This window comes from Simochromis diagramma, unplaced genomic scaffold (assembly GCF_900408965.1).
Source record: "Simochromis diagramma unplaced genomic scaffold, fSimDia1.1 OVJJ01000387.1, whole genome shotgun sequence".
Lineage (NCBI taxonomy): Eukaryota > Metazoa > Chordata > Actinopteri > Cichliformes > Cichlidae > Simochromis > Simochromis diagramma.
Window position 1 is genome coordinate 811,714 of NW_024387152.1, and position 11,759 is coordinate 823,472.

At 42.8% G+C, this 11,759-nt stretch overlaps 2 protein-coding genes across 3 annotated transcripts; both read right to left on the reverse strand.

Moving 5' to 3' along the window:
* Positions 1–821: 821 nt before the first annotated feature.
* Positions 822–5,932, reverse strand: usp21 (ubiquitin specific peptidase 21). The gene is made up of 11 exons (XM_040048116.1): positions 4,971–5,932; positions 4,475–4,531; positions 4,264–4,381; positions 4,055–4,169; positions 3,746–3,865; positions 3,591–3,655; positions 3,319–3,506; positions 2,577–2,655; positions 2,369–2,476; positions 1,763–1,877; positions 822–1,610 (listed from the first exon to the last, which is right to left on the reverse strand). Exons 1-11 carry the CDS (start codon positions 5,124–5,126, stop codon positions 1,517–1,519), a joined length of 1,215 nt encoding a protein of 404 aa, XP_039904050.1. The 5' UTR covers positions 5,127–5,932; the 3' UTR covers positions 822–1,516.
* A 172-nt stretch (positions 5,933–6,104) lies between these two features.
* arhgef3l (Rho guanine nucleotide exchange factor (GEF) 3, like) lies at positions 6,105–11,740 on the reverse strand. Of its 2 annotated transcripts, none has more exons than XM_040048105.1 (13): positions 11,108–11,740; positions 10,745–10,793; positions 10,563–10,610; positions 9,962–10,015; positions 9,730–9,837; positions 9,476–9,634; positions 9,050–9,112; positions 8,872–8,968; positions 8,349–8,425; positions 7,927–8,184; positions 7,089–7,259; positions 6,727–6,919; positions 6,105–6,565 (listed from the first exon to the last, which is right to left on the reverse strand). In XM_040048105.1, the coding sequence occupies exons 1-13, from the start codon at positions 11,143–11,145 to the stop codon at positions 6,318–6,320; spliced, it is 1,563 nt and encodes a 520-aa protein (XP_039904039.1). In that variant the 5' UTR covers positions 11,146–11,740; the 3' UTR covers positions 6,105–6,317. The 2 variants fall into 2 exon arrangements, with proteins under 2 accessions (XP_039904039.1, XP_039904038.1); XM_040048104.1 differs by having other exon boundaries at positions 10,563–10,613.
* Positions 11,741–11,759: the final 19 nt, after the last annotated feature.

The window sequence follows — 11,759 nt, forward strand, 5'->3', positions numbered from 1 at the left end:
TTCTGCATTTGACTCAAATCAAAAATCAAATCCTGGATCTCCAACAGCTTTTTTCAAATTGAACATTAATAAAACTGAGGTTCTCCTCATTGGCAACAAATCCATCATGTCTAAATGTAATTTTTTACCCTCCCTATTGACAACTCAGTTTCTCCCTCCCTCTTGACTCAGGCCAAGAGTATAACATCCTCATACTTTCATCTTTGTAACCTCAATCACCTTGGTCCATTTCTCACACCTAATAACACTGCGGTACTTGTTCACACCTTGGTTACGTCCCACATTAATTGCTGTAACGATTTTCTTTTTGTTTTTTCTTGCAAGTCTAGAACTCTGCTGCTCACACCATCACCAGAACTCCTTCCATTAATCACATCACACCTGCTCTTCAGCAGCTCCACTTAAAAATCGTACTGATTTCAAGATTCTTTACTTCTCTGAACTTTTGCACATCAGCAAAACAATTCACACTCTTCTTCTTCCTCCTTCTTATTGTCCATTCCCCGCCATTTGACTACCATGGGGTCTAGAGCCCTCAGTACTCTGCTCACCACCTTTGGAATTCCATCCCACCAGACACGCTTCTTTAAAAGTGGCATATTCACTCCTTCCACCTCTAATATGAATCCTCTGATCTCAACAATTTTGCATATTGTAGATTTTTTTTATTGACTTGATGGGTATTTGTCAGTTGGCCCTGTGACAGACTGGCGACCTATCCAGGGTGTACCCTGCCTCTCGCCCTATGACAGCTGGGATAGGCTCCAGCGCCCCCCGTGACCCTGAAAAGGATAAGCGGAAGCGAATGGATGGATGGATGGATGGGTGGATGGGTGGATGGATGGGTGGATGGATGGATGGGTGGGTATTTGTCAGTTTATTACTATAGTTTTAACTCTTCTGTGTGAGATGACCTCGAGTGTTTTGACAGGCACCTGAAATAAAATGCGTTATTATTCACTGAACATTTTCATGATCGCTGCATAACTTTTTACATTTAACAAAAAGTAGATTGACATTTGAAAAAGGTTCATTTTATTTAGAGGTTTCTGCAGGGCTTTTATTTATGTATTTTCACTTACAAAAATCCACAAACTGTAATTTCACCCAAGGGAACAAGTCTTTTGCATATATTTGTATGTCCCAACTCAAAAAAATTTTGCACAATATCATAACAAGCACGAGTCGTGATTGTATTACATTAAGAGCTCTGCATCATTCTAAGCACGTCACTCGCTCATGCCTGAGAACTAGGGCACAGAGACTCTTAAGGCTATGGTCTGTCTGAGCTGTCTCAGTGAGACACTTGAAAAGCATCTCTACGGTTTTTAGGGGGAGGACCATGTCTTCAAGCCCTGTTAGACTCAGCATGGCCGCTCTCCTCCTCCTCAGTTCATTTGAGGGTAAGCTCATCGAGTATGAGAAGTTTGCCGATGTCAGAGCACAATACTGCTGTCTATTTGTTTCTATGGACACTGGAGGTAAAGTTGCTCTGATTGGCTGCTTGGCAGCCAGTCTATTTCCTGACGGTGGCGGTGCTGTTGCTGCGCTGGTAGAACAGCACATAGGCTTGATTGGTCTGAAGCTGGTTCTCTGTGAGTGGAGTCACACTGTCAATGGGCAGACGAAGGGAAAAGTTTCAGGTTTATGCAAACATATCTTAATACAGAATAAGCAGGGTTTCTCAAATATATAGACCACCTTTGATGTACAGTTGTCAAAAATATGTATATATTGTGTGTAAAACGAAATGATATCTCACCTGGAATCATTGTAGAAGCACCAGCCATTTTCATCTAAGCAGCAGGCTGTGTAATGTCCCATGTTTACTGTCCCAGCATGGTTACATATTGCATATAAATCATACAGAACTGAGCCTGTGGGGACAAACATAGATCCAGAATTATATAGTAACATAAATACAATGAGTTACTTACAGGGTTCAGAACTGTATTGTGTCAGAATTCCAGATGTGCAGTTTATGGAATAATCTCTGTTGCAAGCGATTAAATTAGGATATGATTGCGTATATCCCAATATTCCTTTATTTTCTATTACAATGCATGGTTTGAGTCAGTGAATCATCATGTTAACCTCCCTATGCTTAAAACAGTAGATTCATAGTTCACAGCTAAAAACCTTTTTTGCAGCTGATTTATGCCTTTTCTTCTAACTCTCTTTTTCCTCTCTCTCTAAAACAAGCTCTTAAAACGGTTTTGTAGTGCGCTCTACCCACTTGTGTCAAAAAGTTAAAAGCCCAGGTTTTCTCCACATTTTATTGCTTCAACCTTTAGCTGCACTCCTTTTGTTGAAAATACAGCATAGAGGAACACAGCATGAATGGATCAGACAGGCTCGGTTCTCTTACCACAGTCAACAGGTCCGTATGGTCCAAGGTCCAGGTTGGTGAGTGGGAAGGACACATATATAGTGCTTTTACTGATGGACCACCTTGACGTCGTGAAACGGTTCAGATCTTATCGAGACTGTTAAGTATTATTAGCGTCACACATCTGTGCAGATAAAAATCACACGCCTAAAAGCATCACAAGTGGAAGAGTTGTTGCCAAGGATACGGATCACTATAACCTGGGGAAACCTCTGGATAGACAGCCGCTTGGTGCACTCTGTACGCCTGTTACACCTCTCGCACATCTGAAGAATGTATAAACACACATATACACACCTCAACACAACATACCTTACACATGCACACAGGGCCCGGCGTATATATGAAGTACAAATGAGCAATGTTGTTTAGTGAGCCACTAATAACTAAGATGCACTTAAGTTGGACGTTCTTATGACAGAAAGAAATTCGAGAATTCTCATCATCTGCCTCACTGTTTATGAAATTAAATGTTTTTTTTGTTTCTGCTTCCTGTGCCAGATGATTGCATTTCTTTGAAATGTTTTCATATTGATGCGATCACTGTATTAGTCGTTTGGAGTCTAGCAGTTTACCCAACTCCCCGGTTTGATCCCGGGAGGGGACACAAATCCCTTTGGGCTTGTGACAGGAAGTGTAAAAACATCTGCCACATCTGGAGCTACCTGCTGTTATTACCCCCCCATGTAAATAAGAGAGCAGCTGAAAGTAGCTTTACTGTTCAAGCCATTTGACTTCTTTCACACATCTACATGTTATGATCTTTACATGGAATAAAGACAAAAACGTAATGATATGTGTAGGTTATAAATGGATCAAAACTGTGTTAAATCATCTCCTTGCTTACAGTGTCTGTGTCGATATGTTTTAATCACACTATTGCTGATCCAGACAGTTGCTGAGATTCGACAATCATCGCTTTAACTTACTGGCGAATTCTCCTTGTCCAGTTTCTCCTCCTGAGAGAAGAGGTCCAGACACTCCCTGAGCGTGACCTCCCCAGTAGAACTCCTCTTGGGGATGGGCAGTGACAAATCGCAGAACACATCAAACGTGTTGGAGTAGTGAGAGCAGACCGAGCAATGCAGTGAGCTCCGCAGCTGGCCTGAGAACAGATCTGTAGGGAGAGGGGACCAGAATGATCAGCGGTCTGCTTTAACGGGGATAAAAATAATGGATGAATTGGACTGGCTCTCCTCACCAACAATTATGCTGTCATCTCTCTCCAAGTGCTTCTTCCACATGACAGCCGCCTCCTCGGATATTCTAGGAGAGGATAAGAAAAATGATCAGAACGTGCTCACGTGCAGGTAATCACTGTTTTAAGGACAGATTTATTCATTTTAACATACACACCGAAACCTAGCAAATTTTTGTTCGGGCTCCTTCCCGGCTCGTCTAACGTATGGTCTGCGATTTATTTCGGTATGCAGCTTGTCGAGTAGGAACCTGAGGAACTCCTGAGCATCCTGTTGACTGTGGTGAACGCAGAAAAAATTATTCACTTTTTCAAGCAACTAGTTCTTCACAAGAATCAAAAATCTGTACAAGTGGAACAAGAGAAGGAGTTTAACAGTTTGTACACATAAGTGGTAAAAAAGTTGTTAACCTCGAGGAAAGGCGAAACAGAAACCCTCGCCACAAAAAACAAATCCATATCCTCACCTGTAACCATTGAAGTAAGGCACTGCTTCTGTGAACACATTGTAAAACTGTCTAGGATTTACAACTTTGTCTCCTTCATTTACATCCCAAAGGCCCGACAGCACCTTAGAGAAAGCTGGCATGGCAAGAAAAACAGAGACAAGAAGAAAACATGAAAATCTAACACAGGAGAGACAGTCAAGACAGAACAGGAAGGAGAGGAAATGCACCTTCCATGAGTTTAGCTTCCTCTTTGGAGAACTTCTCGTGCTTGTAAGATCTGAGCAGGCAGTAGCCCCGTAGGCCACATGTGTGAGACAAACACTGGACAACTGCATTTAGAAAACACTGGGTCCAAAACAAAAGAAAAAAGGGAGAGTGATGTCAAATAATGCTCATTTCAGAGGCCCTTTAAGAGTTTCATCCGTCATCTTTACTTACGGTGTTCCCTATGTTTCTAAGGCCAGTCCTGCCTCTTCCTAAGGTGAGCTGCTCCTTCTGAAATGTAAAAAACAAAAGGAAGTCGATGACCACAGATCTGTCGGATCTGCAAGTACCATACAGAGCACTGTTCATTTATTTCAAAACACACAGTGTGTGTCCTACTACGTGACCTCTGGATGTGCTGGTACTCCATGTGTCTGCCTTGACCCCGCCATGTCAGTGTGTGTTTAACTTTGGCAGGACAGATTTAGCTTTCTTATCTCATTAGCATAGCAGAAGAGACTAAAAGGAGGTCAGCCTCGAGAGTTCATCCTATTAGAGACCAACGAGGGCTGACAGGTGTTTAAACATGTGTGTTGATGTGTATTCTCCCTTAACAACTTCACACCTTTCTTTGTCTGTGCTTGTGTTTTTCTCAGGTAAAATTTCACTTTAAGAGCTTTTAAAAGTTTGAGGATATATCAAAGCCATATTTTTCCTGTGTTGTCCACACCTCATTGTCAGCGACCAGAAGCAGGCCCATCAGCGATGTGTAGAGGACAGACTGGGAGATGTCGGTCGTCTCTCTCTGGAGGCCGTTCTGAGACACCAGGGTCCGACACAGAGCTTCACAAGAGCCCTCCCCACTGACACTGCTGGCTCCAGGCATCCTTTTATACTAGTAACCGGCTAAAGTCGCTAACAGAATGGGTCCTGAGATAGAAAGGTGGTCTTCCCAAAGAAATCCTAGCCAGATGGTTTGCGCCTGAGATGGGGAAAGCTGTTCTTCCTAATTTATTTGACATTCAGACTCAGAGGTGAGCAGGACGCGGTGGTCTCACACAGGCCTAATCTGTCTCACAAGACATGTAATCCAGCTCTTTGGTGAATGAAGTATGATGGAGAACTTTTTCCTTTTCAGAAAAATGACATTTACAGCTGAAGGGAAGAAAAAAGAACAAGTACTCTGTGAATGACCGTCTCTGACGCTAAGCCCGTCTCTTAAATAGATGAAGTTGATCCATTACACAACTGTCTCGTTACTGCGGCACGCACGAGAGCACAGAAAGTTTGCATCCACACATGAACATGTCACGTTTAAAACAAATTTTAAAAGCATTTCTGGAAATATCACTCGAGCTGGATTCAGCTCAACAGAACACATTAAAACACTCGGTTATGTAATCAATAACACCAGTCACACACACACACGAGGCGTCTCCTGAGATCTAAGCAATGCCAAACGTTACTGACTTTTGGAGGTAACTAGTAAACACTTTATTTGCAAACAAAGTAACTTTGCAAATAAAGCCGGTCAAATGTAGCAGGACTAACAAACACACAGAGCGGTCCGGACTCACCTGGTCACTCTATCTGTGGACAAACTGTCCCAACCAAACTGTTCCCATCATCTGCTGAGCTGTTAAAAATGCATAAGGGGCCGTCTACTGTTTCACCGTGTGCCTGTTGGCCAGAGCTGAAAGTCTACCTCTCGCCCTGTCCTGTCACCGGTGTCAATGAGAGGAGGAGGGAGATGGAGAGTGCGAGAGGGAGGGATGGAGGATAATCAGCTCTAATCTTTTCTCTGTAGATCTTGTTGGCTATACTTAGACCTGTCTTTGTGTACTTTCCCACGAGTGCCTCAACAATCTTTTACGTGTCAGTTTATTAATTATACAAACTCAAAAACAAATTTTTTTCTTTGGTAAATTCACATTCAGTACTGTTCTCACTTTATACAGCAATCACTGCAATTGCAGACAGGAAAAAATAATAAAAAGAACATTAATATCGTTGAAAATATCTAAACACATTCATCATTCGCAGACAGTCAATGTACACGTGCCGATCAGTCTGACAGTCAGCGACTGGTGTGGTCTGCCATTTCTGTGTCCGAGCTGAGGCTGAGCTCGGCTATGTGATACAGGGCGGGATCGTGGTGAGGAGACAACTGTGACTGGCTGGTGTGGGCTGTCCTGTCGCGTGACTGGACGATGGCTTGGCGCAGACAGGTGATCCACTGCTGCTTGCTGAAGGAGTCGTTGGCCTGCAGGCTGTACGAGTGAGCTTTGGCGCGCCCTCTGCTGCTCACGCGGAAACAATTCTTCACTAGAAGATGGAAAGAAGAGAAGGGAGAAGGAAGGTGAGCGGAAAGTTTCACTTCAGCTAAAACAGAGCACAGGGGATGGCTTACTGACATTTGTTTGTGTCACAGAATTCACTAGCAAATACGAAACAAATAAAGTATGCAGATTATGCGATCATATTACCTTTATCGTTTCCCCCTGTGAAGGCTCCTCTGAAGGTGCCCCCTCCAGCAGCCTCGCCGTCTGGGATCTCCTCCAGATTGATCAAGGCATTGGGCAGAGGCTGCCGGTACACGTTAAACACCTGACCACCGTCCTTGTCCTCTCCTGGTCTCGTCAGCACCAACACCAGCTCAAATAGGAACACATGCAGCCGCTGACGGGGGACAAGTGATCAAGAGAAATGTGCTGACACAGTTTCTAAGGCAGAGAAGCAAACTTTCTAGCACTCAAATCTGAACAGCCAACATCTTCTGCCCTCCTTAAATGACTTTAGCCTCTTCATTTGAATTCTGAAAGTGTGAAGACCAGTAAACAACATCTACCTGGCCCTTATTGTTCTTGAGTTCTCCATGGCAGTAGATGAAGCGGGACTGCTGGATCTCTGGCACTCTCTGGCCCTCTTCGAGGTAGGAGAGGCCCCGCCTGTAGAACTGACACTCTGCTTCCCCCGTCTTTTTATTCACCTCTGCCACGATGCTCTGGATCAACTCCAACTGAACAGAACCAAGACTTTTTAATATGTCATCAACACAGGGCCCTTTTCCTCCTGTTGCTTCTTGTAGGGCTAAAATTCTGGGCTGGAGCCAAGAGAGTATGACTATGAATATTTAGAACATATTTAAATGAGTGGTTTGGTGTGATAATTTGTTTAGTCAACAGTATCCTCTTTCAAACACCATCAAAGGAAACTTTAAAGAGACTGCAGGCATCTTAAATGCAGCACTAACTGCTGAGTCATGTTTTTATTTGCTTTCGCAAACTGTAAATGTAAAAGTGATGAGCCAAATTAGTGAATATACTGGTAAAGATTAATAATTGGCCTTGTTGCCATCTGGAGGCACTGTTGTGCAACGCAGGAAAGGAAATACTGTATTTTAACGTACTTGAAGACTGATAGATAGAAATGTGTGAATATTAATAATTTGGATTTACAGCATCTGATGCAACAAAAGAGAGGATGCTTTGCTAGACTGTAAAAATAAAACTAATCAGTGTTATAATTATAGGCTTTATATTTAAAAGCAACACCTTACAACCATCTTGATAACGTGCCAGTGTGGATTTCAGTATTTTGCAGCTGCTGCAGACCTGGCACTGATTAAACTGTGAATCCTCTCACATGCTTGCAGATGTAAATGACTGTGTAGGAGCCCAACTCACAGCATCCGGCAGCGTGTCTTCATCTGGGTGGTCTGGAGGAGTGCACTTCTGTATCTCTTTCAACAGCAGAGGGTACTTGACCAAACGGCTCCGAGGGAGATCGAGGAAGTTCCACAGGTCCAGTTTCCTGCTGAACGAGGACTCCTGACACAGACGCAGAAAGTGCTCCACTCTTTTCTCGTGCTTTTTCTGGTCCAGCAAAGCTTTGGCTCCCACCTGGTTACAGCAATATGTAACATACGCCTCCAGGCAAGGAAACTGCAGAGAGAAGCATGGGAAGAGTGCGCAGCAGTGAGATAAGAAGGTGAAGTCAGGGGGAAAAGAAAGATGGAAACATGCATAAAGACAGAAGTTAGATTACGTTAAGATTAAGAAGGAAAATCAGAGAGAAGCTGAAGGCTGACTTTTCTTCTCTCACTCACCCAGTTCATTAAAGTTGGCCCCACCTCTCCAACCGTTTTCTCTGATCCTCTCAGTCGCTCAAGACGAGTCAGCAGATCTGATATGAATTAAAAGAAAACAGGATACTCCAAGTTGTGCTGACCTTATTTCACTATTACTACAGCTCAAAAACAAGTAGTGTGCATAAAAATACGGCACTTCTAAAAAAAACTAATTAAAAAAATACAACTTCCCATTTTATGAAGTTTCTTTTCAGGGCTGGGCAGTGTAGACGTTTTTATTTATTTATTTTTAAAGAGCCTTTAATTCAAATTATACCTAGATAACATTTAGTACATGGTATGAGCTGTAAAACTACTTTACCTGCTCCTGTTTACTTGTAACTATTTCAGATTGTGATGTAATTACACTGAACTGCAACAACCTATACTTTATCAAGACTTCACCTCATTGCCTCAATTTCATATTCAGGAAATGAGCTGGTGTGTTGATGCATAAGTGGAGCTCGAGATAGCAGCACAAGCTGCACAAAAACAAAGTTACCTTGATGGAGGGGGATGAGTGAGTCCAGAGTACCGAAGATCTGTCCAAGCTCACTCTCTGTCATTATGTCCAACTTCAACATGGGCTCATAGTACACCTGGGAACAGACCCGGGGCAGTTAGCACATAAAAGCCTGCATGTGAGTGGATTAAATGTTTTGTTCAGGTTGAGCAGCTACCTTCTTAACCAAACTGAGGTCCTCTATGAGCTGTCTCTCTCCTTGGGTTAGCTCGTATATGACCTGCAGGGCATTTAAAATAGTTAACGAATGCGCACGTTATTGCCAGTGGGATAACAAAGATATCAGCACACACACACACACACACACACACACTGTGTGTTGAGTTGCATAAGAAGTCAGTTAAATAGACAACACGAGCTCTCACAGCTGATTGTTCAATAAAGGAAGTTGAGCCTTCAGTGCCAGCTCACATCCTCTTTCATAATACCCATGAAGAGCAGCTTCACAGAAATGAAGAGTAGGTACAAGTTACTCCGCCTACACGGCAACCACAGCCACACAACTTGACCCATATACAGGCCCCCAAACACATTCTGCTATAGTAACAAGGTATTTTAATAACAAGATATTTGTTTAGCGCACCTCTTGCCGTTTGATTTCCTTTGCAGTCAGATCGTGACTTTCCACAGTGTCACTCCAACACTGGCTGTTGCGGCGACGTGGAAACGAGGAGGCCTTTGTCCGTGAACGCAGGGGGGCTGTGGGCAAAGGTCGAGCTTCTGTACGAAAACTAATAGACCGCTGTGAACAGAGAGGAGCAGCTGACTGTTATACAAAACCCCCAAAACTCATTCACTGGTCACTTTGTATGACTGGACTGCGAGTGTGTTTGTTACCGAAATAGACTGGCCGATGCGCTTCAGAGCAGGGGTCTTCACAGGGTTTAAGACGCCTGTCAGGCTATTGGACTTTGCCACAGGTTTAACCCTCTTATTGCTGGGCTCCTGAAGTGAACCAAAAAAACATTTTTAAGATCTGCACAAAATAGTCCACAAGCTGTGGTTCATTCATTCAAACCTAACTGTGCACAAGAGGATTTTAAAACAACTGAACACAAGAACACCTCACCTCCGATTCCTTCAGGTCGGACGTCATTTCACACTCATCCTCTCCCTCCTCGTCCTGAAACATGTTAAAAAGTTAAAACTCAACTCGAGGTACACGCGAGTTCAGGAAAGTGGAAAGGCAAAGATGGTGAGAGGCGAGATGTTGCATGGTGCAGATCTCTCATTTCCTGTGTGTCTTTCAAAGAGGAAGAAGGTTGAAAGTGTGCCTCTATAGTGAAATTGCAAGATGTCTGCCTATTTCTTTTTGCCACACTAACCACATCAGCTGTGTATTAATTGCAAGCAACACTTTAATAGCATCAATAAAAAGCCTCGGATTATATGGATGATGTAACGTACAGCTGGCAAAAAAAAAAAAGAATATCTGAAAGGTGAAGATAAACCGAGATAAGCTGGAATTTAAGAAAATGAGACAAACTCGATTTATAGACTCGCAAAAACTTCCATGGTTGCAAAGCCGAACACAGCGCTCACATCTCCCGTCAGTTCTGCACTCAGCATTGTGGTCACAAAGGTAAGGTTGACTAACTTCCGTTCGTTACAGAGAAACAGAGAAATGAACATGAAGCAGCAGCATTGATGCGTCTCAGTCTCTTACTCACCTCTGAGATTCTGATCACAGGTTCAGGGGCCGGGTCTTGTTTTCTCTTCTTCTAAAGACAGCAGTGTATGAAAGTGAGTTTCTTGGACTTGTTTTTAGGACAATAATGAATTTTTTTTAAAACGTTAGTTTTTAATGCAGGAAAAAGAAGGTGCAGGAACCAAAGCCGATGTGGCAGCTTACCCCTGCATGATCACAGAGGACTGAGTGTCCCTCTGCTGGCACACCGGACCTGAAAAGAAGAAAAGCTCTTACTGGGCACAAATTAAACATTCATACAGGGAATGTATCTTATTGTACGATACATTCAAAATAACACTTTAAGTAGGCAGTGTACATTCAAGTGACTTGTTTATGCGCCGTGCTCTAGCAAAGTGCATTAAAATGAGTTTTTGTTCCACATGTCGTACAAATATGTACGTTTTGTAATCATGCTGGTGACAAACACAGAAAAGTACGATTAATCAACAGGGATATTTTTCAGCACCAATTTGTAACATATCGCAGCCCAAGGTGGAAGCATAATAAATGCAAAAGGTATCATACCAGGAAGTCCTTTTTTCACCAGTCTCCTCCACTTCCATCGTTTCTCTCTTCAGTGCATCTTTACCAAATCATGACACATTCTCAAAATCACAAATGGTCAAATAATCCAAATTTACACCCGTCCTTTCTTTGTTTGGGTCCTTTACAGCGAGTTGTTTGCAGGAAGCGTGTTGAGAGTTTAGTGTACTCCTTCCTCCTCACTTTCTTCCTCATCTCACAGTCGACCACATCCTTTAGAGTTGCACACATTCATGTATCCGCTCTCGTCAGGGAGGAGCGTTCAAAGCCTTGTACAAAACGTATCGAACGTGTATTTAAACTAAGAGCACTTCACACACTAAAGTACCTAACGACATACTTCCTCCTGTGTGGCACAGATTAGCTACAGCCATTTGCCTTTTAAAAAAAAATAAACAAAAAAATTATCCTTTGCCTACAGTTCTAAATTCAAAACGCCATCACAGACGATTTACTTTAACGCAGGAGTAAAAGGGGAAGAAAAAAAGAAATCTGATTACTCTCGTCACTGTCATTTGGTATCTTGGTATTCAGGCAGCATTTCCCGGATGTGTTTAATAATGAAACTTCTCATTAACACGAAACAGGTCAGACAGGAAAAACAAACCTCTGACACTTTAACACTGTTGAATGA